At 37.7% G+C, this 27808-nt stretch overlaps 1 protein-coding gene across 1 annotated transcript; it reads left to right on the top strand.

Moving 5' to 3' along the window:
• On the top strand, positions 1 to 27753 carry LOC109232185 (mediator of RNA polymerase II transcription subunit 25-like). The gene is made up of 15 exons (XM_019397862.1): positions 1 to 326; positions 6523 to 6553; positions 6809 to 6872; positions 7634 to 7764; positions 10253 to 10459; positions 10564 to 10629; positions 11605 to 11815; positions 12684 to 12751; positions 12832 to 13650; positions 18052 to 18105; positions 18297 to 18325; positions 24732 to 24800; positions 24922 to 25006; positions 26748 to 26834; positions 26949 to 27753. Exons 1-15 carry the CDS (start codon positions 226 to 228, stop codon positions 27411 to 27413), a joined length of 2487 nt encoding a protein of 828 aa, XP_019253407.1. The 5' UTR covers positions 1 to 225; the 3' UTR covers positions 27414 to 27753.

Below are 27808 nucleotides of genomic sequence, written 5' to 3' on the forward strand. Positions count from 1 at the left end.
ACAATAAAGGGGAGACAACGTCGGACCTGGAAACGGCAGTTAAGTTATGAGAAAGCGGGCAAACGTGGTGTCGTCCAAAATTGAACTTTTCATGGTTAGCAATTCCATGACCCATCCCTGAACTTGACTTATTAGTCGTACCTGCTCCGATTCGAAGAGGAAGATTGATTGATAGGATACGAAGAATCGATTTCAAGAACTTTTGATAAGTACACACATACACACATGGTGGCGGACAAACAACTGATCGTCGCCGTTGAAGGCACTGCTGCTTTGGGCCCTTTCTGGCACACCATCGTTTCCGATTACCTTGATAAAATTATCCGGTACACTCTCTCTCCAATTCATCTTTGGGTCAAATAAAATGTGTAGTTTAGGGCTACCAATACTAATTAGACTTATTCCTTATGAAGTTAATTCCTTATTAGTATTACGACTCTTACTCCCGTGCTACATATTGCCGTTTTCTTTTGGTATACATGTTTTGCTATCAAAGTTGAGTTGTTGATTCAGCGATTTGGCGTATATATAATCCACAAGCTGGTAGGTTATGTGATATAATGCCCATTTTACTAGAATCAGATTTACTTAGAAACACTTTTACAGGCATGCGAAAAGGCACCATTCCAATCGGGGGCGGATTTACCTTATTAGCCCGTCTTAGCTCACTGGTCAGCGCTTTACCTCACTAGTTTAGGATGGAGTTCGAGCCTCAACCTCTACCTGTATTTTAAATTTTGGCTAACAGCATGAGGCCAGAAGGGATCAAACTCCTGACCTCTTTTATGGTGGGTTTAAACTAAACAACTGAGCCTAGAGTTGGTGCTTGTATCAACAAAAACTTATTTATAGCAATGCATCTTTTTTTTTATGACCGAGAAATCTGTTTGGAAATGACCTTTGGGCCAACCGTAGCTTTTGAAGCTCGAGGATGATAGGCCCGTCCCTCTACCCTTCTCCACTTAAATTCCAGAGTTAGTTCACTACGCATGGCCTGAACCTGTGATCTAAGTTTAAAGCAATGCATCTGAAATAAGGCTATTATGAATACATTTTGGGAAGTGAAAATTCGTCGACGTAAGTTGTAATAATGTACTTGAATTATGTTTTATTATTATAATCGGAACTGTGCTTTCTAAGTACAATGTCGTTGCAATGATTTGTTAATTTTTTCATATTTTTAAATGTCGACACCTCTAAGGGGAACTTAGGCATGCCACTGATTACAATGCTAGATCATCATTAAGAAAACACCATTCTATGGAAGTACCACCTATTTATGTGATAATCGTGTGCGAACATGGCGTTTGAGGTTCTCCAAGAATCAAACTAATAAATTTGAATGGCAAAATTTGAGGCCTTGATACCAAAGTTGAACTTTGAAAAAGAACGTAACAAGAATGAATGGCTTATGTAAATTTTGACGCCCGATGGATGGGGGTTAAAGAACTCATATTTATCTCCAACGACGGGAATTCCAACCGCACTACCCCCACTCTCCCCTCTTTAAGATGTTTTCTTTACATGATTCTCTCAAACCCCTAAAAACTATGTAAATCCCACTTGCAATTTCATATTGACGCTAGTGTTATTTCTCCATTAATTATCTTGCAAGCTTCTCAGATCCCGTATCTCTCTCATCATTCAATTTTTAAAGCTCTCAATCAGGGATTCTACCATTCAAGTTTCAACTGCGTCCATCTTTGTTTAATTTCGACAATTTGGTTACTCTGTTCTATCTCTTTACTTTAACTACTTATCTTATTTATGTTTATTTGTTTTTGTTTTGTATTTATAGTGGCACCATCGTCTTGCGAATGTGCTTTCTTTAAAAGAGAATGTAATACTGCAACAACAGATATTGAGGATGCTAGACAACTTAAATATAACACATCAATACATTCTAGATACACAAATCTAGTTATGGTGAATTATTTAGACCGATGGATTTCCCCTCTTATTTTAGAAAAAATTATATGGGCAAAGCCCTTAGGTGTATGAGAAGCATGAATAAGGGAAATGTGACCATTTTTATAAAAAAATTGATCGTTTACCTTTTTGTCTAACTTTTTTGGTCGCATATTAATTAAGTCTGCGGAGCTTGGGATCAACAATGCATTTTGATCTTTTGCATGGATGAAGCGATTTCTTTGAGTAGATAAGTAAACTAGGTTAATGTTATTTTAGAAGAGGCATTTCAGCGATAAAGTAGTTTATAAACAGGCTTTTTGGGGTACAAACCGGAAAATGACTTTCTACTTCATTATTTTCTTTCTTGGGTTGATTGAAATTAGGAGAAATACATTATGTCAATTGGAAAACTTATGTTGTGTATGACCAAAGGCCAGGATTTCAAGACGATGGATGCACTATTATGGATAAGCGAATCCAACATTTAAATTTGACTGCCCTCAACCTTTAGGTTCTTAACATTGAACCCATTAGACTTTTGAATAATAGATTCAAAAGAAAAAATTGAGATTGTTGTGATTTCTCACTCTCTTTCTCTCTCTCTTACTCTCACTCTCACACACACATACATATATATATATACTCCGTATCGAAAATGTTGGGATTAATTATTGAATCCATTGACTATATGCTACATCCTCCTCTGTTGGTTTTAATATAGACATTTGCTTTACAATAACAACAACAATCCCAGTGTAGTCCCACAAGTGGGGTCTGGGGAGGGTAGTGTGTATGCAGACCTTACCCCTACCTAGAAGGTAGAGATGTTGTTTACTATGGACCCTCGGCTTAAGGAAAGATGAAGAGAAAATAATAGTAATAAGCAGTAACAACAAGATAATAAGAAAATGAAGTGGAAGGAACAATATGTAATAGTAGAAATCTTACAATAATAGAATATAAGACTAACACTAGTACTACTGGTATGGGAAAGAAATACTCTCGGCTACTTACTAGCCTTCTACCTTAATTCTCGACCTCCACACCTTCCTGTCAAGGGTCATGCCCTCGTTAAGCTGAAGCAACGTTATATCCAGCCTAATCACCTCTGCTCAATACTTCTTTGGCCTACCTCTATCTCTTATCAGACCTACCTAGGTTAACCTCTCACACCTCCTTACTGGGGCATCTATGCTTCTCCTTTTTTTTTTTGATTTGCACCGGGTGTCCGAGTCTCTAAGAGCCCCGACTAATCCCGGGGGTGCACAGGCTTGGCAAGGAGTTTCCCGCAAGTGCACCACGGTTAATTCAGGTTTTTACCCAGTCCGATAGCCCTCAGAAATTGTTTGCACCCAGTGGGTTTCGAACTTAAGACCTTGAAAGGGAGCAAACCCCAAGGCTCAAGTCAATTGCCACCAGGCCAACCCCGGAGGGTTCTATGCTTTTCCTTTTCACATGCTCAAACCATCTAAGCCCCGCTTCTCGCATCTTGTCCTCCATTGGTGCCACTCCCACCCTGGCCCAAATGTCTTAATTCCTAATCTTATCAATTCTAGTATGCCCACACATCCATCTCAACATCCTCCTCTCTGCTACCTTCATCTTCTGACCATGAGAGTTTTTGACTGGCCAACATTCTGCTCCATACAGCATAATCGACCTAACAACCACTCTGTAGAACTTACCTTTAAGTTTATGTGACATATTCTTACCATATAAAATACTAGATGCGAGCCTCCATTTCACCCACCCCGCTCCAATACGGTGTGTAACGTCCTTGTCAATCTCCTCATTTCATTTGATAATAAACCTAACATACTTGAAACTATTTCTCTTAGGGATGACTTGTGTATCAAGCCTTACGTCTACGTCCGCTTCATTGGTCCCGTCACTAAACTTGCACTCCAAGTATTCTGTCTTGATCCTACTCAATTTGAAACCTTTGGACTCCAGGGCTTGTCTCCAAACCTCCAATCTCGCGTTGACACCGCTTCTCGTCTCGTCAATCAGTACAATATCATCCCCAAATAACATACACCATTACACCTCTCCTTAAATGTGGCGCATCAGTGTGTCCATCGCCAATGCAAATAAAAATGGCTAAGAGCTGACCCTTGGTGCAACCCCTTCATAACTGGAAAGTGGTCTGAGTCCCCATTGTCCTCACTTGGGTTTTAGCTCCATCATATATGTCATTAATCACCTTAGTGTAAGCAATAGGAACACCTCTAGCCTCCAAACATCTCCATACCTCCTTTGGGACTTTGCTATATGCTTTCTCTAGGTCAATAAATACTATATGCAAGTCCCTCTTTCTCTCCCTATACTGCTCCACCAACCTCCTTACAAGGTGAATGGCTTCCATAGTCGAACGTCCCGATATGTATCCGAACTGATTTTCAAAAATAGACACTCCTCCTACCCCTTGCTTCCATCACCCTCTCCCAAACTTTCATAGTGGGACTCAACAACGTGATACCCCTACAGTTGTTGTTTGAAATTGTCTACCTACCTTGAACGCTTGACCTAGTAGTTTGGAGAGAACTCCCAAACCACTATGAACAGGGATGGCCGGTTGTTGCAATTTTAGATGTCACCCTTGTTCTTATACAATGAATCATCGTACTCCACCGCCATTCTGCATGCATCATCTTCGTCCTAAAAATGGTTATAAACAATCCAGTGAGCCATTTCCTCCCTGCGTTCTTTCAAAATTCCACTGAAATTTCGTCTGGCCCGGTCGCTCTTTCCCCGCTCATCTTATGCATAGCCCCCTCGACCTCCTCAATTTTAATACGACTACAATAACCAAAATCTCGACTATTCTTGGAGTATTCCAAATCACCCAATACAATATCCCTATCCCCCTCTTCATTTAGGAGTTTATGGAAGTATATCTGCCTTCTATGTCTAATATGTGCCTCTTCTATCAATACTCCGCCTTCCTCATCTTTGATACACTTCACTTGGTCCAGGTCAGCCTGTACAACTTCTTGTCTCTGCATTTGTCTCTAAGTTCTTCATACAAACGCCGAAATGCTACAGTTATACCGACATTTGCTTTAATTATATAAAATTTTGTTATTACAAAAGGAGAATAGGGATTTCAATAGACTTGCCAATTTTGAAAGAATAAATTAAACTAACAAAGAAAGACAAAGAAAAAAAATACTTAATCAAAACGCAAAGTGGATGTGAGAATTAGACCCTTGACCTCACTTGTAGAGATGCACCCACTCATTATTGCACCATAAGACCTTTTAGGCCTCATTTGTTTTTTTTAAGATTAAGACTCGTGAATCTAAATGCACATTTGAATATTAAGATGTGTGAGGATTAAAGCGTCTGAATCTGAATACACGTTTGAATATTAAGATGTGTATTAGTATCTGAAAAAAATGATTAAGATTGTTTGTTTTTTCAACATCTGAATATTTAAATTTATCTTTATTTAAAATTAATAATAAAAAATTTAAGTAAAATACTAATTAATTTAATACTCCCTACGTTTCATATTAGATGAGGTAGTTTGACTCGGCACGGAGTTTAAGAAAAAAGAAGAAGACTTTTGAAACTTGTGGTCTTAAAAGCTTAAGGGGTAAAAGGTTTGTGGGCCATGGCATTTGTGTGGCTATAAACGCTTCTCATTAAGGGTAAATGGGTAAAATGAAAGAGTTTAAAGTTGAATTATTTCTAAATTTAGAAATGTGTCATTTGTTTTGGAACAGACTAAAAAGGAAAGTACCTCATTTAATATGAAACGGAGGGAGTATTCTATTAACAAAATATTTTTTTTAAAAAATAATATGGTAGTTGGGGGTGGTAATGGCTAACGGTGGTGCTTGAGGATGCCGACTGGAGGCGGTGGGTGGTGGTTGGAGGCGGTGGGTGGTGGTAGTCTGGCTAGTAGTTAGTGGCGATTGGTAGTGGTAGTTGTGGTTGAGGAATGTGGTGGTGGGTGGTGATAATTTATAATGGTGGATTGTGGCGACTATGGTTGATGATGGTGTTGGAGGTGGTTGGTGGTGGTAGTTGAGGTGGATGGGTGGGTGGTTGTGATTGAGGATGATGGTGGTAGTGTTAGTTGATAATAATGGAGTGATTGAGGATGATGGTGGTACTGTTAGTTGATAATAATGGAGGTGGTGGATGGTGGTAGTCGATTATGGTGGGGTGGTAGATGATATAATGCAGTTATATCTTTTATAGCTTCTTAATAAGTATCAAAGCTGTTTTTAATGTTGATCATATGAAGTAGGCGTTTGGACATAAGAATTGTAAAATTCCAAAAAATGGTTTTCAAGTGAAAATAGTATTTGAAATTTAGCGTTGTGTTTGGACATAAATTTCAGTTTGGGTTGTTTTTGAAGTTTTGTGAGTGATCTGAGTGGAAATTTTGAAAAACTGCTTTTTGGAGTTTTTCAAATTTTCGAAAATTTCAAAATGTTCAAGTGAAATTTGGAAATTTTATGAACAAACGCTGATTTCGAAAAAAGTGAAATTTTTTTTGAAAAATGAAATTTTTTTTAATGTCCAAACGGGCTCTAAATCCTGCAAGTAGTTTTCAAGATAAAGTTTTACCGAGTAAGAGCCTCTTTTTATTTTGTGCAGGTGCTTTTTTGGAGCTGAGTCGACTTCACAGGTTTGCATATCTAAATGGCTCATTTACTATACTTTTTATTCTTCTCTAGTGTTAATATGATGGTTATTTTGTATAAGCTTAATATCTCAATATGCATCATGACCAATGCAATTTATAATTCATTTAAGCACAACATTATATTGCATACTACTGATAAAAAACAGTATATTCCATACTGTCTGAGTTGAGACTTGAGTGCAATTTATTGTATGATTTCTACCTAAGCTAATTTACGTTCCACTGTTGAAATTCCAGAAGCCATCTGCCGCCAATGTGGAGGTCTCCTTGGTCATGTTTAATGCACATGGTTCTTACAGTGGTTTGTATTTTTCTTGTTCTTAATCCCTAGATTTGTTTGCTGATTCAATTGCAAATTTAAGTACGAGGGCTTGTTGAGTCATGCACATAGAACAATATTCTAGCCATATCTCAAATTTCATCCTGGGAAAACAAATGGAAGGAGCAAAGGAAAATAAAATTTTCAGTACTGATCTCCAATTGATTTTGTGGCATGTCCACATGAAATTGGCATCATTCCATGATTTTAGGACCTTTTTCGCATGATTCCTCCAATCCCCTTGATGTGGAGAATTATTTAATAATGTGATTCTTACATGCCAATTCTACCTATGCAGCATACAGTTCCATAAATTACATCCCAACTCTCTTGATCCATGATTTAATAATTATAATTTCCGAATTTATGAGTCTGTCTATGTTCATAGGACTGATATCCTCTTTGACGGTAGCTTACAGTCAATTTGGATTTTTTTATAAAATATCCCAGCTCTTTGAAATTGATTTTTTCAGTGATATTCTAGTGGATTTGATGGTCTGTTATAATTTCTGAAGTAGCAATATCCAATGTACTAGTAAATGTTGTGTGGTTGTTGGTTGTTGAAGCGTTTGTTAACCTATATTTTATACGAGATCCCCCCTCACTCTTGAAGTTGTATTTCAAGGCTGCCTCTGACTTCTCTTTGTTGTTAAAGACACAAGACACATATTTTCTCTTTATTTTTCTTTCTGCCTGATGTTTTTATTTCATTTTCTTCTTCCATTTTACTTCCTTTTATGCAGCTTGCCTGGTTCAGCGCAGTGGCTGGACAAGAGACATGGATATCTTTTTCCAGTGGCTTTCGGCTATACCTTTTTCAGGAGGTGGTTTCAGTGATGCCGCAGTTGCAGAAGGACTTGGTGAAGCATTGATGGTGCGTTTTACTGTTTAAGATGTTCTAAAGACGAAGTTTGCACCTCTGTTGTTTGTCAAATTGTGATATTATAACTATCGAAATGAGAATCTCAACGTTATATGCATTAGACATAGAATAATACGTATAAATAACATTTTGGTGAATAACCCACCAATTCATGTAGATAGATCAGGGAATTACGGTGAAACCCCATTTTGAAATAATAATGTAAGCAAAATGAAGTTACTCTTAAAAATATAGGCAAAATCAAGCTATGATTCTCTATGTGTAAGAGTGCAACTCGTGATGTGTGGTTCGGCACATATCATGGGTTCGAAAGCTGCCGCAGACAAAAGCATGGTTCTTAAGAGGAGAAGGGTAGAGGCGGTACCATAATCCACCGAGTTTAGAACTGTGCGCCACTGCCCTATACAATTTCTCGATTATCAAACAAAATATATTGGCAAAATCAAGCTGTGCTTCTACAAACAAAATACTAGGAAGAATTTAAAAAATTGCAAAACCTTTGAATTAACTAGATTATCCAAATTAACATCAATATCATCACTAACATGAACCAACCAAGGTTCAACGTGACCCAAGAAATTTTCAAAACACACGAATTATACCTTTCATTCGAGAATTGTAGGATAAAAGTAGAATTGTAAGATGTCATTGAAGTTCATACATTGAATAGATAGGATATATTTTTTCCAGACTTCTTTATATTACAAGTGTGTTCCACCAACCCTATCATGTCTTTAAAGCTGCCCACCTCTATTCACATGTTCTCAACTTTGAAGTATGAGTTTCTTTTTTCTGAATCCCCACATTGCAAAAGTAGTGGAGTATGATTAGAGGAAATCCTCAGAAGTGTTGATTTCTTTATGTATTTAAGCTCTTCATCTCACTCCATGGAGAGAAGGAGCCTGTCAAGTCTAGATGTCTGTTCCTTCTTGTTCAAATAAAATTTCTTCCAAATAGGAGTCAATCAACCTCACTTCCTTCATGCAGTTCTTTTTTTTTCTTCTAAAAGAAAAAGAAAGAACTGTACCTTGTCTCTGAATCTCTGGATCTTCTGCTACTCTTTCTTCTTTTCCCACACTATCTTGTTATGTTAAAGCGTTCCCATGACATAAACCTCTAGGCACTGCCATTTGGAACAATAAAACTACTCTGCCTCTTTCCGTATTGGTCTATGTATTCACGTCAGATTCCAAATTGGCAACTGCAGTAACATAGGAGCCCCTTGAACTTTATTGCGACACTGCACTCCCCTTGTGGATTTGTTTCCCCGGTTCACATTCAGTTGTGCCAAAGGATCAGATTACCCCCCACCTCAACCCTCCCTTCAGCATCCAAAACAATGTGGCTGACCCATCTAGCGGCCCATTTCTTTGTTTGAACAGTGCTGGAGTAGTGTTTTTTAGATTGGTCTCGTTCTCGTAGAAGCTATAAATGTCAGCATTCTACTTGTGTACTTGAATCTTCAAAAACCTTCTTTCCTTCTACTGTTTAAGCTCCTTACATTCCAGCTGACTATTTTCAGTTTCTCTTATATCATTGTTTGACAACTATCTTCTCCTAAACCTTTCACTCCCCTCCTTATAAATGATGTTGAACTCAAGAGTTCTGAATTCCCTTCTGGAGCTCCTGGGACATTCCATGCAGCTCGTTTGTCACCTTTCTTCCCTCCTTTTGTCATTTATGAAAATAACTTAATGCTTCCCCTTCACGGCCTTCAAAATCTATTCCCATTTGCTTACTCCTTTTTATAATGTTCCTTCAAACCCAGGCTGCTTCTTCCGTCTGATTCTTTTCGAATCCTTGCTCATCTTCATGCCATTCGTTGAGGAGATTTCGTTGTCTATCTCTAGAGGTTATGCTTCGAAGCTGACGATTTCCTTCCCCTCTTCCGGTCTTGCTTTTATCAACTTCGGACTCAGTGGAGTCTCACGTCCCTCGTTGCTATGAAAATCAGAGTCAGCACTGGTGGATCATTGGACAGATGGATTATGCGGAATGAAGAATTTCCGTTTGTCCTATTTCTTTCTAGTTATTTTTAGCCTAAGCATTTTACTGTTGCATTGCTCATCGACGAGCTTTGTAACAATCTTTATCAAAAGACTTGTTTCTGGCGATATATATATGTCTTCCTCTCCATGATGTTGACTCAGTTTTGATCCAATAATTTTTTGGAGAGTGATTGTCTGAAAACTCAGTTTGATCAGATTTAGCTTGAGTCTACACCTTCTCTCTCTTGATTTTTCATTCTCTCTCTTGATTTTTCATGTGGGCCATGATAAGTTGGCATTTTATCTCTAATTCCTGATATTGAGGTGTACTTGAAGTTCCTCTAGTCTGTTCTTAAGCTATTCACTAAAGGAGGATGTTGTTTATATAGTTCACACAATAGAAATGGGGTGTGTTGAATCACATTAAAAAATGAGTTGCTCCTGGTTTGTTTTATTAACTTAGCCTAAAACTAAACTGATGCTTCATTCAGATGTTTTCTTCTCCAAATGGAAACCAAAGTCAACAAAACATTGAAGGGAAAAAACATTGCCTACTTATTTCTGCAAGCAATCCTTATCCGTTGCCTACACCAGTTTATCGACCACAGATGCAGAAACTGGAGCAGAACGAAAATACTGAAACACAAACAGATAGTCGACTATCTGATGCTGAGACAGTTGCAAAGGCATTCCCTCAGGTACTGATCTAAAGCCCTTTGCATTTTCATAATCTTGGTCTTCCCCTCGCATATTCTGCTTCATCCTTCAGACCTTCACTAACAAGTTACTCTTTCCCTTGCAGTGCTCTGTTTCTCTGTCAGTTATATGCCCAAAACAGCTTTCAAAACTAAGAGCAGTATATAATGCGGTAATTGTGCCAACTTCATTGAATTCTTTCCATTTCTTTATTAGGGTCAAAGCCTGTCTTTATTGTGTTGAAACTTGACTGTTTTTTTTATTTCTGTGACCTACAATAATTATTGTCTTCAACTTTACCTAGTTGCGGATTAACTTCCTGCATGCTCTTTCCGACCTCTCTAGAATTTATATTAGTGCTCTCTGTTGAACAGGGAAATTGCTAACTTTGGTACTCATTTACCATAATACTGTGTTCAGGATTGGGGCAAGTAACATGATTTTGAATGATTTCTGTACCACATATTATAATTCTTGGAATGTCATTAACGGAACAATCTTTGGTGTGCTTCTCACTCTTTTGATACTTATGTTGTGGCAGGCATTTCACTAGTTAAAAACTATGAATTTATGACGGAACTCTCTAATTTGATTCAGCCTTCATGATTATCACTTGGTCTTAAATAGAGAAAAGTGATGCATGTGGACTTTATAGTTCCATTTGTTTCAAACTCTATGCTTGTTCATTAGAAGTAAGAATATCCATGAGCTCCACAATAACATCCTCCTATTAACTTATCCCTTTAAGGTTAGTTAAAGGAAGACGGAAGAGAAGACGCAGGGCATGGGATGTTGTTCCTCTAGCACTCATGTGGGTTCTTTGGAGTGAGAGGAATAGGAGAGCTTTTGATGTAGTAGAGAAAGATCTTGTACACTTGAGGAGTAGCCTCTTTTCCCTTATTTATTTTTGGTGCACCTTTGAGGTTCCTGTTTGCATAGAAGATTGGGTGTCATTCCTAGAAAACCATGTCCTCTTGTAAGGTTTTCTACTTTTGGGCACACTCCTTGTATACGGGCATCTTTTTGCCCCCTTTTTGATGAAATTTATTACCTTATCAAAATAAAAAACTTATCCCTTTAAGGTTGACTGTTGCAAAAATACTTCTTCATTTTCGGAGTCCAAATTTGTGAACTTGTATGGATACAGGGAAAACGCAATCCACGAGCAGCTGACCCGCCAATTGATACAGCTAAGAATCCAAACTTTCTTGTTTTGATTTCTGAAAATTTCATCGAGGCTCGTGCTGCTTTTAGTCGCTCTGGAATGACCAATTTGACGTCAAACCAAAGCCCTGTCAAAATGGATGTGTCTTCTATTCCTCCAGTTTCTGTGCCACCATCAATTTCTAATTCAGCAGGTTTGTGTAATTTTTTTGAACTTATTTTCCGGCTTTATCATCCTATAGGAGCGTTTGCTCAGGCTATTGTTACCTTATTCATAGTTTTGCATGCTCTTCTTTTATTCTTCCATGTTGGACATAGTATTTTGGTGAATAGAAATAGAGGAATACACACCAAGAGGATATGTCCTAATGCGCAAAAGAGAAAAATGAACAATTAACAGAAATATCCCCCACTTTCTTTGGAAGTTGGCACACTTAATTTGGTAGTTGGCAGGGTCAAGCTGTTGAATAGACTAACCACTTAACACCATATAAAAACAAGTAAAACCACTGTATAAACGTTTTTATGAAGAAACCCACTGTGTAAACTTTATTCAACCTGATATATCTTGGGAACAGTTCACTCTGCTGTGCATTTTCTTTGTGTTAACTTGCTCATGCTTGATTTGTTCAATTTTTAGAATTCAAGCTTGGCCTGTTGGATAGACAACTGATTGCTAAACTAGTCAACTCTCATTCAGCTGTAGTATCTTCTGTCTGTTGCTAAAATGTCAATTTTTACTCTCCTAGTCGTTCCTCGATTAGGTTGAGGTGTACATGTGGGCATGCGGTGATGATACTTTTGGCTTCTTTACATTTAGCTCTTTTTATCTTTTCTGAGGATTAGTAAGTTACATCATCTTGAATACTGTTTAAAATTACAGTTTTAGCTAATAACTTAATATAGGTCCAAAAAATCGATCTCCTCTGGTACAGCATGCATACTAGATCAATTTTTAAAGTGATACTCGTGTATTGTAATATAGAGCATCCTGCGATATATGGATTACTCCCCAATGGTTTTGTTGAAGGATACTGATTTTCTTTTCTATTTACCTCTCAGCAAATGGATCTGTTATGAGCCGACAACCAATTTCTGCTGGAAATATTCCTCCTGCAACTGTAAAAATTGTAAGACTCAACAACTTGTACACCTGCTTGGTACCCAGACATTACTGTAGATGCTATGATCTTATAACATATGTTTTCAGGAGCCCACCACCGTGACCTCCATGAATGGGCCTGCATTTTCACATATTCCATCTGTTCGTCCTGCTCTTCAACCTGTTCCAAGCTTGCAAACTTCTTCTCCTCTTTCTGTTTCTCAGGAGATGGCATCACATAATGAGAATGTTCAGGAGATGAAACCCATAGTCAGTGGCATGACACAGTCCTTACGTCCAGTTGCTGCAGCAGCAGCAAATGTCAGAATCCTGAACGATGTTGCTCAAGCACGCCAAGCAATAGCTGGGGCAACTTCTATAGGCCTGCAATCTATGGGTGGCACCCCTATGCTTTCAAGTATGATATCTAGTGGAATGGCATCTTCCGTCCCTTCTGCCCAAACTGTATTTTCATCTGGGCAATCAGGTGTCACAACAGTAAGTGGGTCAGTTCCATTAGCAGGTAGTGGGCAGAATACGCAAAATTCAGCTCCTGCTTCATTCACTTCGACTGCTCCCAGTATGTCTGTGAATCCAAACATTAGCATTTCACAGCCTTTGAGTAATAACCAAGGAGGCGCTAGTATGGCTGGTCAAACAGTTCCTGGAATGTGCCAAGGTAATCTACCAGGCACACAAATGATGCCAAGTGGGACAGGGATGAACCAGAATATGCTGACTGGGTTGGGTGCAACTGGTATGCCTTCCGGAACCGGCACAATGATGCCTACTCCAGGGATCTCTCAACAAGGACAGCCAGGCATGCAACCTGTTGGTAATAGCACAGGAGCTAACATGCCTCTATCTCAGCAGCAAACACCTGCTGCATTGCCATCAGCTCAATCAAAATATGTAAAAGTTTGGGAGGTAAGACCGATTAATCTGTAGAAATGCTGAAGTTGGACAGTGACTCTGTTCCTATAAAAACTAACTCATTCTTTTAATTTTTCCTTGTCTTAACAACAGATAAAATAGGAATCATAGTTAGATCTTCTTTAAGTAGGGGTGGCCTTAGACTGCTAGGGGTTTATGTTGTGTTCTCACTATCCTTACGTTTTCATAGCATCGGGGCTTATTTTCTGGTTTTGTTACTGCATTATTTTCTAGTTCCCATGATGCTGTTATTATATTTTTGGTTTCTGTCTGATGGTACTAATATATTGTCCCTTCCCTTCTCTTCTCGTCTTTTCCGTCTTCTTAGGGTCTTTCGGTAACAACCTCTCTACTCCTTCGGGGTAGGGGTAAGGTCTGTATACACACTACCCTCCTCAGACCCCACTTGTGGGATTTTAGTGAGTCTTCATGGCTGGTATCCCGTGAATTGGTGCAAAATATTTTCAATACAACACCCCAAAAACATCAATTTAGAATTTACAGTTGCAAAGAACTAACGTATGTGATTTAACGTATGTTGGATTTGCAACTGTAAATTCTAAATTGATGTTTTTTGGGGTGTTGTATTGAAAATATTTTGCACCATTTCCCGGGATACCAGCCATGAAGTATCACAACCGATTCCATCCTTCCATATGCTTTTGGATTCGCAACTGTAAATGTCTAATTTGATGTTTTTGGGTGTTTGGTACCCAATTGCCTATATTACATGATTATTATAGTGCATCTCTATTCAAGAGGGGTATTTGAGTAGTTTCCTTGTAATTATGTAAATTGGCAAAGACAACTTTAAACTGTATTTAGAAATGAATGTATGCTCTACTGAAGTAGATTTTGTGGAAAATCAGCTTTTCAATCTTGGTTGGCTCTTCACCCCTGCACTACCGAGTGTTTAGTCTTTGGATCTCTTCTTCGTGACTCGTTTCAGATGTTAATCTTAGAACCATGTACCTAATATGCCTGATGTAAATACAACAGAGAAAATCAAGGATGGCATACTGAAGGTAGGATGGAGTTTGATTTTGCGGATTGGGTGGGGTGATTGGTAGTATGTGGGTACCACCACGAGGTAGATCATGCTCCTGCGACTAACCCCTAAAAGTTCCTTCGGCAGAACCCCTCTCATGTGCTGCCAAAAGGAACTTTTCCGGCGAGATTCCAACTCACGCGCCGGCACGTGAGGCATCCAACAACTTTTTTTATTTTCCGGCGACTTGTTGCAGATTTCGGTGACTGTTTCCAGTTTTCAGGGGCTACAATGTCCTTTTTCTGCTGCTTCTTGACTTTCTACGAGTTACTGCTGCTTCTTGATTATTTGGTTCAATAATATCTTTGGGAGTTGATGTTTTTGGTTCTAAAAGTGCGTGTTCTGGAAATTCAAGCGTGATGATTACTTCGGAACCTTTAATGGGAGTTGTGGTGCAAGGGTCAAGGTGTTCAAAATCACCTAACCAAATAGGCGGGTGACAGAGATGAAAAGGCCAAAGCATTTTGGGAGAAAATTGAGGCTCAATTGTATTGTCTCTTGTGGCGATCTATTGATCCCAAGATAATGCGTTTCTTTCGTCCATTCCGGACTTGTTATTCAGTTTGGGAGAAGGCTCATACTTTATACACTAATGACATATCCCGTTTTTATGAGGTAACATCTCGGATGACAAACTTAAAGAAACAATAATTGGATATGTCTACTCACTTGGGACAGGTGCAGGCAGTCATGGAGGAATTTGAGAAGTTGATGCCAGTTGCTGCTAGTGTTGAAAAATAACAGGAGCAGTGACAGAAGACTGTTTCTAGCTCTTGCACTTGATGGACGTCCTAGTGACCTCGTTCGGTGCATGACTAGATTTTAGCTAGTCCGACTGTTGTTACAGTTGATGAACTATTCTCATGGTTGCTTCGCTTTGCTGCGCCGCCTAATTACATAGTGGACTCGCCACCAACTGCTAACTCATCAGTTCTCGCATTCCAGACAGTGGAAAATCAAACATCTCGGACTATGGGGAATAGACGAGGATGAGGTCATTTTGAAACATCACGGCCAAGTGTTCTTATTGTAATAAGCTTGGACACGCTCGCGAGGTGTGTTACTCTTTGCATGGTCGACCACCTAAAAACGCTCTTGTTGCTCAGACCGAGACTGCAGGTAACAAGGGATTTTCTTTATATGAAAGGGAGTATAATGAGTTCCTCCGGTATTGAGTAAGTAAGTAGGCGCCTCCACAAGTAGCCTCTGTTGCTCGAATTGATCCTTCTATTGCTGGTAATTCCTTTGCTGGTGTTTCCTAGTCTACTGCTCTTGAACCGCAGGTCATGGACTTAGGCGCCTCTTCATATTTCTGATAATAAGTCCCTTTTGAATATTGTTTATTCACAGTCTTTTTTCAATGTTACTTTAGCAAATGGGGTCCAAACAAAAGCAAAAAGACGGGCAATGATCAGAATGGTATTACTACTCTGAAGCAGTATATCTTTCAACACTTCCAGATTAAGGATCTAGGCAGATTAAGTACTTTCAAGGTATCGAGGTCGCTCAGTCTAGCTTAGATATTGTTATTTCACAAACGAAATATGCTTTAGACATTCTTGAGGACACAGGAATGATGGGCTGCAGACCTGTAGACATTCCGATAGATCCGAATGCTAAGCTTCTGCCAGGATAGGGGGAGCCTCTTAGCAATCCTACAAGATGTAGGCGGTTGGTTGGCAATTGAATTACCTTATAGTGACTAGACATGTCATTTCATTTCCCTATGAGTGTTGTAAGTCAGCCTATGGAATCTCCCTGTGATAGTCATTGGAACATAGTTGTTTGCCGAATCTTCAATATATAAAATCAGCTCCAGGGAAAGGTGATCGAGGCCATAAGCTGTTTGTTGGATACATAGATGTTGATTAGGCAGGATCACCTTCTGATAAACGTTCCACATTTGGATATTGTGTTTTTATAGGAGGTAATTTGGTCTCTTGAAAAAGCAAGAAATAAAATGTAATGGCTCGATCTAGCGCAAAAGCAGAATATCGAGCCATGGTTATGGCAACATGTGAGCTAGTTTGGATCAAACAATTGCTCAAAAAATTAAAATTTGGAGAAATCCATCGGATAGAACTTGTGTGTGATAATCAAGCTGGCCTTCATATTGCATAAAATCCAGTGTTCCATGAGAGGACTAAACACATTGAGATTGACTGTCACTTCATCAGAGAGAAGATACGCTCAGGAGATATTGTTACAACGTTTGTGAAGTCAAATGATCAACTTGCAGATATTTTCACCAATTCCTTCACTGGTTCTCGTATTAGTTATATATGTAACAAGCTCGGTACGTATAATTTTATATGCACCAGCTTGAGGGGAAGTATTAGAGTTAGTTCATGTACAAAGCTTGTTGTGTATAAGTTTCCCACATTGATAGTAAAGGTTTTTGGTATATGTACATACCCTATAAAAATAGGGCTCCTTGTATTATAGTAAATTAACTAATATCAATAATATAATTTTCCCGTGCTATTCTCATAGGGGCAACAATTTAGAATTCAGCAAGGTCCATTATTTTACATGGTAGAGCTAGGTCTATCCCTGTTTGAGCCTTTGTGTTATATTGTCCACGCTCCAGTTGGCAGGTCTGGATTTGGGGAGGTGGGGAGGGAGTGGGGTGGTAGAGTGGGTTAGAGCCTCAAAAATTGGCCGGGGAACGGGATGGTTGTCTCATTATATGAACTTGGGCAATTCTCCTCTCCTGATGTAACTTTTGGGGTTGAGTTAGGCCCAAGGTTCATTTTTTCACGAGCTCTTTCACTTTTCTTCGGTTTGTTTCGGTTATCTCGATCAGTTAGAAGACAACTGAGGCCTATAATGCTTCGTAAATCGTTTTGGAAAAGGAAACTTGCACTATTTTCCAAAGCATTTTGCAGTTTAATATGCATGAACGATAACAAAATATTGCTGAATTACTAACTATGATGCTCTGATATTTGGGGTGGGGATGGAACTGATTTGTGATGCAGAACCCAATACTATAATTCTTTTGAGAAACAATAGATTGAGACCTTGTGCAGAACCAGCAAAATCATACTTTGAGGTTGTAAGAACACAATTTGAAACTTAATAGTGTTTACCGAGGATATTGTGTACACTTGAATAGTGATGTTATGCAAGTTATATACAATGTTGAGGAATTGGGTTGGTATATGTTGATATTACTGCCCGTTCTTTTCTAGAACTCTGATTATTTTTGTATAACTTTTTAGTCATCCCCATAGTTTTCATGTTTTCCCATATATTGTTTTTTCTTGGAAACTCCTACAGGCAACTATATTTTCTGTATGATCTTAATGATGTACTCCTGATATTTAATTATGAAAATGTTGCAGGGGAACTTATCTGGTCAGAGACAGGGCCAACCTGTATTTATTACCAGATTAGAGGTATGTTTTAAACTAGTCTAATCAGATTTTCTAGTTACTACAAGTTGTTTAAGTGATAGTGTTTTAAAGAAGGAATTCCGCTTTCGTGTTGACGGATGAAATATTGTGTAAATTATGTCTTCATATTGTAAAATGGTTTGCTGAATCCCTACTGATTGTGTAAAATCTTCTGATCTAATTTCTTGTGGCAGGGGTATAGGAGTGCCTCAGCTTCTGAATCGTAAGTTTTCATTTTCATGAATGCTTGGTTTAGTGATTTCCCAATGAATAACTCTTACAAAATTCATGTTGTTGCAATGGCGTTATCCTGTATGTTGGCTTGTGAGGAGAATATACTTTGTCTCCCATAAGTTGTAAGGCTTATGTCACGACCCAAATCCCATCTAGTCGTGATGACACCTAACCTAACCCGCTAAGTACGCCAACCAATATATTACATCACCCATCTGAAGATCAATAATATAAATAAAGAAATAAGAATGCGAAATTCAATACAAACTACCTCAAGATCTGGTAGTACAAGTCGTGAGCCACTAAGATTTATAATTTCAATGTTGGTATGAAAAAATACATTATCTATTTGAGTATATATAAACAAAAATACGATTCCTAAACTTTCATGATCAAATAGTAGCTTGCAACTGGAAAGCTGGCGCATCTTGAATGCTAGTCTTCGGTTTCCATAAGGCTCAACTCTAAATCTACACGTGAGATGTAGAAGTCTAGTATGAGCACAATATGTACTCAGTAAATATCAAGACTAACCTCATCGAAGTAGTGGTGAGGTAATCTAGATAACTCACTTATATAACCTGTGCAACTCATAAGCATATACAATAACAGAGAGTAGCCAAGTAACAACAGATATCAATAATAAGGTGCACAATCAAATATAAAGGTAATAAGCAATGCTTTTTCAAATAATCAAATCAAAATCATATACAAACGCACCAAATCGCATATAAAGGAAATATACACCAAGTATCATTAACTCGAATACTTCTCATGAATGTTGAGTGTCTATGCAAGATAAATATCCAATTTTAAATCAATTCCCAAATAACATTTATACGAATGCTCCTATATGAGTCTAAAATATCTCTGTATGATGAAGACTCAACCTTTATATCAATACGACACTCTCCAAGTGTCCAACAATTCACAATCAAGTCCGATGCATGTGTAAAATGCATGAATGTGCATATGTAGATGATATGCATGAATATTTCTGCATAAGCCTAGAATGTCAATATATGAGAAAGACTCGAACTTCACAACAACCGGCACTCCCAGTGCCCCCCGTCACTTCGGTGTCAAATTGTGCACACACGGACCAAGGTAAAACGGGTGATCACGTGACTCCAAAGGGATGGATCCAAATCCATGCGCTAGAGCATTATAGCTCTCTAATCAAATTATCAATATCTCAGAAATCAGTCACTAATTCACACAGAATGAACCATCCTGCCATCATCATAAAAACCGCACGGCATAAACCATTGTGCGATAACAATACCGCATGAAAACCATCGTGCCAATCTCAGTCCATATCAGAGAACCATATGCAAGAATGTATGCATATGAAAAAGAGATAAGCATGTATGATACATATGGACGGAGAATAAACATGTAGGGATGTATGCATGTGTACAAGTATGACTATGACTACAACATATAATCCAATATACTAAATAACCCATCATGTCCAAATAGGGATTCAAAGGCTAGACATGATCTCTAGCATGAATATAGTTGCTCAATTAGTCATACAAACAATTAAAGCATATCACAAGAAGAACATGTGTCCAAACAAGGGATAAAGAAGCCTAAGATCTACTCCAAACATGGTATAACCTTAAGTGACCACATATACACTTGTCATCTCGCATATACGTCACCTCCCAAAAACTTAGCATTTAGCATATAAGTTCATTTGAGGAAAATTCTCTAAGTCGAGGCTAAGAAAGATACTTTCCTCATCCCCGGATATCTCTCTTCTTCAAAATCCGCCTTTTCTAGCTCCAAAACCATCAAACGAGTCCAATCTAGCCCATACAATACTCAAACTATAGAAACTAACTCCAAACAATAAAGTTTCAATCTTTAATCAGATCTCAAAACTCAACAAAAAGTCAACCCGGGCCCACACGGTCAAAATTCGAGTCCAAGGTTGGATGCAGTTGACCCATAACCCCACGAGTCCAAATATGTGAGTAGTTTCCAAATCCGAGTCCAAATTGGTGTTCAAAACCTCAAAATCCTTTTTAAAGTTTTGGACAAAAACCCCATTTTCTCTTGTTCAGTCCCATGATTTGATGTTAAATCTAGTGATAGATTCGTGTATAACTCATACATTTAGGTTAGAATCTCTTACTCCAAGCTTGTTGATAAAATTACTCTAAAAAGTCAGCTCAATTTAAGCTTACTATCTCCCAAAATAATCAAAATAAACTCCAAGTACTAAGAACAACATATCCAATATAATCCCACACGTAGGGTCTGGGGAGGGTGGTGTGTACGCAAACCTTACTCCTACCTTATGCAGGAAGATGGCTGTTTTCAAAAGACCCTCGGCTCGAGCAAACACAGTCACAACAACAAGAAAATTGAAATATAAAAATAGTAGTAGTCATATGAAAAAAAAACGAGATAGTTACTAACTGAAGTTGAAGCATCACCTGAAAATACTAGAAATCCAAGAAAACTCCAAGTACTAAATGGGCTTATATATAACTATAGCAGAAATTTTCAAAAATGATAGCATGTCCTCCCTTCACTAAAACAGTCATAACTTTTTGTACAATAGTCAGAATGACGAACAATATAAATTTCTGAAAACTAGATTCAAAGGGCTATAACTTTCATTTGAACCTTATTCGCAAATTCCTCATAGATAGAGAGCAATATCCTTGTGAAGTCAGGTCAAGTGCAGGAAAACCTCGTTTCGACACTTTTAAATCTTTCAATACTCGCTCCAAACGCATCAAAACCCAGCCGAGCCCCTCGGGACCCTGTCCAATCATCCCAACAAGTTTTTATATCCTATCCAAGCTTGTCCAAATTCTTAAAACACATCCGGAAACATTATAACTAAGCTCCTGTTTGGCCATAAAATTTGGGAGCCTTTTTTCAAATTTTGTTTTCAAATATCTGTTTGTTTATAGATTTTAATCGTTTTTTGGCAGATTTTGAAAACAAAATATTCATATCCCAAAAACAGCTCTAGAGTAGTTTTTGAAGTTTTCTACGCACAAAACATTAAATTCTTTTCAAGTAAAATACATATCCAACCACAATTTTAACTTTCAATCATTTTGCATCTCATCTTCAAAAACTCATTTTTTGAAGTTTCAACCGAATCTATGTCCGAACGCTAGCTAAGAATCAAGATCCAACAAAATATGAACTTTCTTAAGTTCTTCAAGTTTCAAAATTTTCAAAATTGGTCCGAATCATTTTCAAATCCTTTGAACCACCTCTAAACGATCCCAATAAGTCCAAATAACCTTTATGAACTTATTCGAAGTCTCAAAACACGAATCGAAGTGCAATAACACAAAAGTCAAACTTGAGTCAGACTTGTGAACTTTTAAGTTATTCAAATTGCCAACTTTCAACTTATAGCACCAAATCAACCCCGGGCCACTCTAGTCCCGATCTGAACAAACGTACAAGTCCAAAATATTTATATGAACCTATTGGAACCTTCAAATTTCGACTCCGAGTCCGTTTACCCAAAATGTTGACTTTGGTTAACTCTCTTAACTCAAAGCCTGTAGTTTTCAACGAAGTATCCCAAATCACTTCCGGACCTCTCGGAACCTGAACCAACCATACATGCAAGTCATAAAATATAATATGAACCTACTCAAGGTCTCAAATTGCAGGACAGGATGCTAGAACTCGAAACTACAGGTTGAGTCGTTCCGGTTATTGAGTTTGAAAGTAGGATTTTACAGAGTAGGTTTAGCTATGTCACTGTCTTTTCCATCTTCAAACTGCAAGAAGTTTTATTCTACACCTAAAGAACTCATATTGCAACTTAAAAGTAAAAGGTATATCTGAGCTCTGTTGTCCTGATGCACTTGATCTCTTAAATTTAGCAAGATCAGCAAAGGGTAGAGCGACCAAGCATTTCACGATTCAGCTTTAAGAACTTGTTTCTTTGTGAGAGATCAGTCTTTTATAAAGTTCTTTCTCTACAACTGAGACATTATTCTGTTTCAAGAATGCAAAAGGCAAGTGTAGACATCACTCAGTACAGAGAGACATTTTAAATTTTGTATTATTGGTTGTTTGCGCTCCTATGACAGTGCCAAATTATTTGCCTTGAGTATTTGGAAAGCCAAAGGACACAACATAGCTATATGCGGATGTTCTTTGCCTTTGCATCCTTAATCTATGCACCATTTTGTGATTTCCACCTTATTTTCTTTTTCTTTTTGTGTAATTTGCCCCTCAATCTATTCATTTTTGTTCAAAACAAAAAAAAAGTTTATTATCTGAGGGTAAAATAGGAAAAAGTATTCCTATAAAACAAACCTTCAACCCCCCCTTTTTTTTGGATATCCTAATAATGTGTTTATATGTCATCAAACTCGATATTTAACAATTGCAACTTCGTAGTGCCTTATGACTATTATCAATATAATAACACACTTGAAGGATCGGATTTTATCTACTTATGTTGTTTTATTACGAAAATTTTGTCTCTACTGTTAATATTTGGCTTTTAAATTTGTTTTGAAAACAAATTTTACCATTCTCAAAGAAAAAATTTGTTTCGAAAACAATTCAAGAAAAGATGAACCAAAATTTGTTAGGTTAGGAAAAATAAATTAAAGTAATCTTATGATAACCAAACAAGTTGATTTTCAAGAATTGATTTCAATCAAGACCATATTTTCTAGCAGAACCAAAATAACATTACTAAAACCAAAAGCCTCCAAACACAATAATTTGGATAAAAATACTTTTAATTGAAATATTATCTTATAATTATAATTATTTCTAATTAAAATAAAAAGTTTATGAAGTAAGTAATTCTAAGCTTAATAAGGTGATAGCCAAATCCAAAAAGACTTTTTGTTAAACAAACACTTACTAGAGTCAGGCAACAAATAGCTAATTCGCTGGTGATTGTTCGATGTAAAAGTACACAACTTTTTTGTGACTATCGTCTAGAGTTAATGCATTGTTTACAGAAGAAAAAAGAAACTTCAATTTTTAATGAATAATTTTAAGTGTTTTATAAGTTTTTTAAATAATCATATATGATACTTGTTAAATACCGAGTTCAGTGACTTATAAACACATTAGCATATTGAAAAGAAATGGATTGGAAGGTTCATTCGGGACACTATTTTCCCATTCAACCCTTTAAAAATAAAATTTATTATGATTTAGTAAAGAAATGAATTGGTTAGGGGGCATTTTACAAAAAATAGGAGGATATGGTGCAAATCACAAAAGAGCATAGAATAGGGCTCCAAAATGTAAAGAATATGGTGGCAATTCAAATAAGTGAAATCAGAAGAAACGGGGATTGGTGGGATCAAAGGTACTAAAGGAATCTCGGAGAGATAATGTGCGTAAAAAGTTACAGATAGGATAATATTTAGGGTTTACGAAGAGTGGGCTGCCTATGGATATGAGAAAGGAAAACAGGAATATAATTGGTCTTAGTTGTACCCTTCACTTAGATGACATCACTGGTTCGACAAGCATCAGTCATCTTTTGCTTCACTGTGAGGCAGCTGCTGATTTATGCGCCTTCTTACTTTTAATACTGGAAAATGAGTAAAGTAGAGTTGCTTAGGAAAAATGAGCACTAATAGAATTGCAATGGGTAATAGAGAGTTTAGAAAGGTAGCTTTTTGTATTTTTTTTTTTTTTGAATAACCCTGTGGCAGAAAAGTTATTAGAAATACTCTTAAGGTGTAGGAAATCCAATTTGAAGACCAGTCCTCCTTTTCCACATTTTTGGTGCAGGGGGGAAAGCACCATGTTATTGATTCTTGATGGATTTTATCGAGGCATTGAACTTGCATATTTATTCTGTGGTAGTGTGTCTATTTGGTATAGATATTACCTAAATGCTATAAAAATTGGAAGCAGTGGTTAATGAAGGGTGGACTTTCCATCAAATTGAAGATGAGCAGCAGAGAAACCTTCCAAGATCTCCTCTACCGTTGGATAGAGAAATGAGATCTACTACCAAGTTTGAAGTGTTTGAAAAACAGGATTAAGCTAGATGCAAATTTCTGGGGTGTGCTAGCGGCATTAGTCGGACGCTTGCGACTCCTTTTGATGAAAGCTGGACTTTCTCCAGATTGCATATTGGCTGATTAGCAGCAATCTGGAAGGAATCTGATTTGTTATTTTAGTTCTCAGTTAGAGGCTTTAGTCAAGGTGAAAGTTTTCTGAAGAAAAGTACTTTCTGCTTTAGATTTCTGGAAGCTACGTAAGAATGACATCCAAGATGCTCTTTTATGTATTTGAAGAAGATGATGTCAATTCTGTGTGCTTATGTGGAAAATCGCCTTTTTGTTCCTCTGTTATGCATCTTGAGTCTACGTTTACCTATATTAACACCTTGAATTGATTTGTCCTTTGTCTTTGATCAGGCTTGCTGCAAATTGGCCCCCAACAATGCAAATTGTACGCCTCATTTCCCAGGATCATATGAATAACAAGTAATTCTCTTTAGACAAATTATAGTTTTGCTTGTCGGATCATTTTCATGTTAGGAACAGATTCTTCTTAAGTCATGCACAGTGCAATTTATCTGAAATTTACATTTTTGTTTTATATCAGACAATATGTTGGGAAGGCAGATTTTCTCGTTTTTCGGGCAATGAACCAGCATGGATTTCTTAGTCAACTGCAAGAAAAGAAGCTTGTAAGTTTTCTTAATTTTAAAGCTTGAGTTTCTGCAGCTAGAGAAAGCCCAATTTCATTGTAGTTCTTTCATTGGTTTCCTGTGTCTATGTTGCAGCCATATAAACTGCAGTGTTCTTGTTTATGGTAGTGTTCTTTAGTTATAAGATTTCTGCAGCTAGGAAAAAACCGGATCTCATTGTAGTTTTATTAGTTTACTCCGTCGGTCTTGCAGCAATGTAAACTGCACGCGCATATGCAAGTTGAGAAATAGTTTAGTGTTCTTGTTTATGGTGAATGATTTGTGGTTGATACTCTTACTCCGATATACATGTATGTATCTCCACTGCATATGAAAGTGCATCTTAAGTATTCCATTCTGTAAAGAAAAAGGACTTGGGCCTAACTGAACCCAAAAGATAGCTAGGATTGTCCAAGACCACCATATAAGGAGACAATAGCCCATTCCTTAAGCATTGTGAGACACTTAACAGTTAACATCCCCCATATGCCTAGGGTTGGACATTTAAAGCGTGGACAATATAACATAGGGGTCCAACATTGGGTAACCAAGAATAAGGTTGGGTCGGGCTCTTAATACCGTTAAAAGAATAGACTTTGTGCCAAACTCAACCCCAAAAGATAGCTCATGAGGTGAATATTGTCCAAGATCGTGTTAGGAGACAACAAGTTGTAGCAGGTTCTCAAGTTGAAAACTAGCAGATTTGAGGCTTATGGAGTAACAATATGATTGATTGAATAGCTATTCGAAGTGAAGGTATATCTTTTGACAAATTGGTCTTTGAAACATGGTGAAATAGGGTAACCTTGTGGTATTACATCATGTGGAAGTTGGCATTTGCCTGTTAAATGATTTTTAGGTTCGTCATCATCACTTATGCTGTTATCGTCATTATTTGGAGTAGATGAATCAGTCTTTTGCTTTTCCTTTCCTGTGGATTTAAGAATGGGGCTTATTCTAGTGCATCAATAGTAAAACTGTTGGAATTTTGATGCATCGGCAAGCAGCAGAAATAGTTGTTGGCTGGTAACTAAAGGAGTCATGCGGGTATTTGATATTATCTCCAGAATTGGAAAGTTTACTGCAAATGTTAGTTGAAATCAAGTGCACTGCAAGTGAAATCTACTTTTCCTTTCTGCTTGGTTGATGGGTTGAAATTTTCTTGCTGAACACCTGATAACCTTGCTGAACATCTTACCAAGTATAGCAATCTTGTTTTTGCATCATTGTGAGAATTTATGATTTAGAGTCATTCCTGTCCTTAAATCTCTTTTTTTAAGGAAAAAGGATGACATTCCTATGCCTTGCTAATTTCGTATCTTTAAGCAGAGCATACATATTCAACAGCTTAGAACATCTATTTTTTCCGATGAACCATGTATCTCTTTCTCTCTGCCACTTCAAATTTATTAAAGATTTACTATGAGAGTTGAATTCATTTTACAGTTAAAATCTGCTTCAGAACTAACATGCATTCTCAGGAGAAATTTTTGTGAGAACGTATTGTTATTCTCATGAAGGCCTATCTACAAGTGGCTTGCATGTCCTTTTCCGAACCTTCTGTTGACAATATATACTATGTGTGAATGTGTGTATCTGGAGAAGGGCTGGCTAATTTTAGGAAAGCAGTTCTGTAGATCTGCATCGATCTTGTTCTTTATTTTATAAATCGTTCCAAGAGAAGCTTTCTCAGTCTTATAACAGGTCTGATGAACTAAACTTGTGCTTTTCAATAACAAAGTGTGCAGTAATACAACTACCTTCACAGACGCTGCTTCTCTCTGTGTCTGATAAAGCCTGCCGCTTGATTGGAATGCTTTTTCCTGGGGTAAGAATTGTTTTGCATTCTTATCATAATTTTTTTGATCAATTTTTTAAGAAGTTTTCGGAATGAACTCACAGTGCATGAACCTTCAGTGTAATGCCACTTTGGTGTTTTCAGGATATGGTAGTGTTTAAGCCACAGATACCAAGTCAGCAGCAACAACAGCAGCAGCTGCAAGCACAACATCCGCAGCTACAGCAGCAACAGCTCTCCCAGCAACAGCAGCATATTTCACAGCTACAACAGCAACAGCTCTCCCAGCAACAGCAGCATATTTCACAGCTACAACAGCAGCCCCTTCAACAGCTGCAGCAACAGCAACCTCTCATGCAACAGCAGCAACAGATTCACCAGATGCAGCAGCAGCAGCTCCCTCAAATGCAGCAGCAACAGCAGATTCCGCAAATGCAGCAGCAACAACAGATTCCACAAATGCAGCAACCACAGCAGCAGCAACCAATGGTTGGGACCGGGGTGAATCAAGCCTACATGCAAGGTCCTGCAAGGTCACAACTAATGTCTCAGGGTCAAGTCTCATCACAAGGGTTGCCAACCATGCCAGGAGGCGGTTTTATGAATTAAAAATGTCGTTCAACTAGACAGCTATTGTACAAACTGTGAGATCAAGCAGTTGATTCCTAATTTATGATTAAGCATTTGGTACATATCTTATAAATGAGGGTTTAAGTGTTCAAATTCGTTTAGTCTCCAGCCTAGAGAAGTATCTCCTCCCAATATTATAATGGCAAGACAAAAGAGGACTTTCCTGGGTTTATTCTGTCCAACCTCTTAGTTTTGCGCATACATATTTGATTGCTGACCAATTTGCCACTGAAGGCACTCACCAAAACTAAATCTGTTGTATAGGCATGTCGCCTTGGACATTATCTCTGTCTATGCAAGAGCGCTGACATTCTCTCAATGTTTATCCTAATCTTTAAAATTATTTTAATAAAAATAAAGATAGGTTCTATAAA

Source organism: Nicotiana attenuata, chromosome 9 (genome assembly GCF_001879085.1).
Source record: "Nicotiana attenuata strain UT chromosome 9, NIATTr2, whole genome shotgun sequence".
NCBI classification, from domain to species: domain Eukaryota; kingdom Viridiplantae; phylum Streptophyta; class Magnoliopsida; order Solanales; family Solanaceae; genus Nicotiana; species Nicotiana attenuata.

What these genes read in the sequence shown, in the direction of transcription:
- LOC109232185 (XM_019397862.1), top strand. Translation starts at nt 226, where the DNA reads ATGGTGGCGGACAAACAACTGATCGTCGCCGTTGAAGGCACTGCTGCT. An exon ending in TTGCAAAGGCATTCCCTCAG is followed by an intron (nt 10,460 to 10,563) that starts GTACTGATCTAA and finishes TTTCCCTTGCAG; the next exon opens with TGCTCTGTTTCTCTGTCAGT. An exon ending in TAAGAGCAGTATATAATGCG is followed by an intron (nt 10,630 to 11,604) that starts GTAATTGTGCCA and finishes GTATGGATACAG; the next exon opens with GGAAAACGCAATCCACGAGC.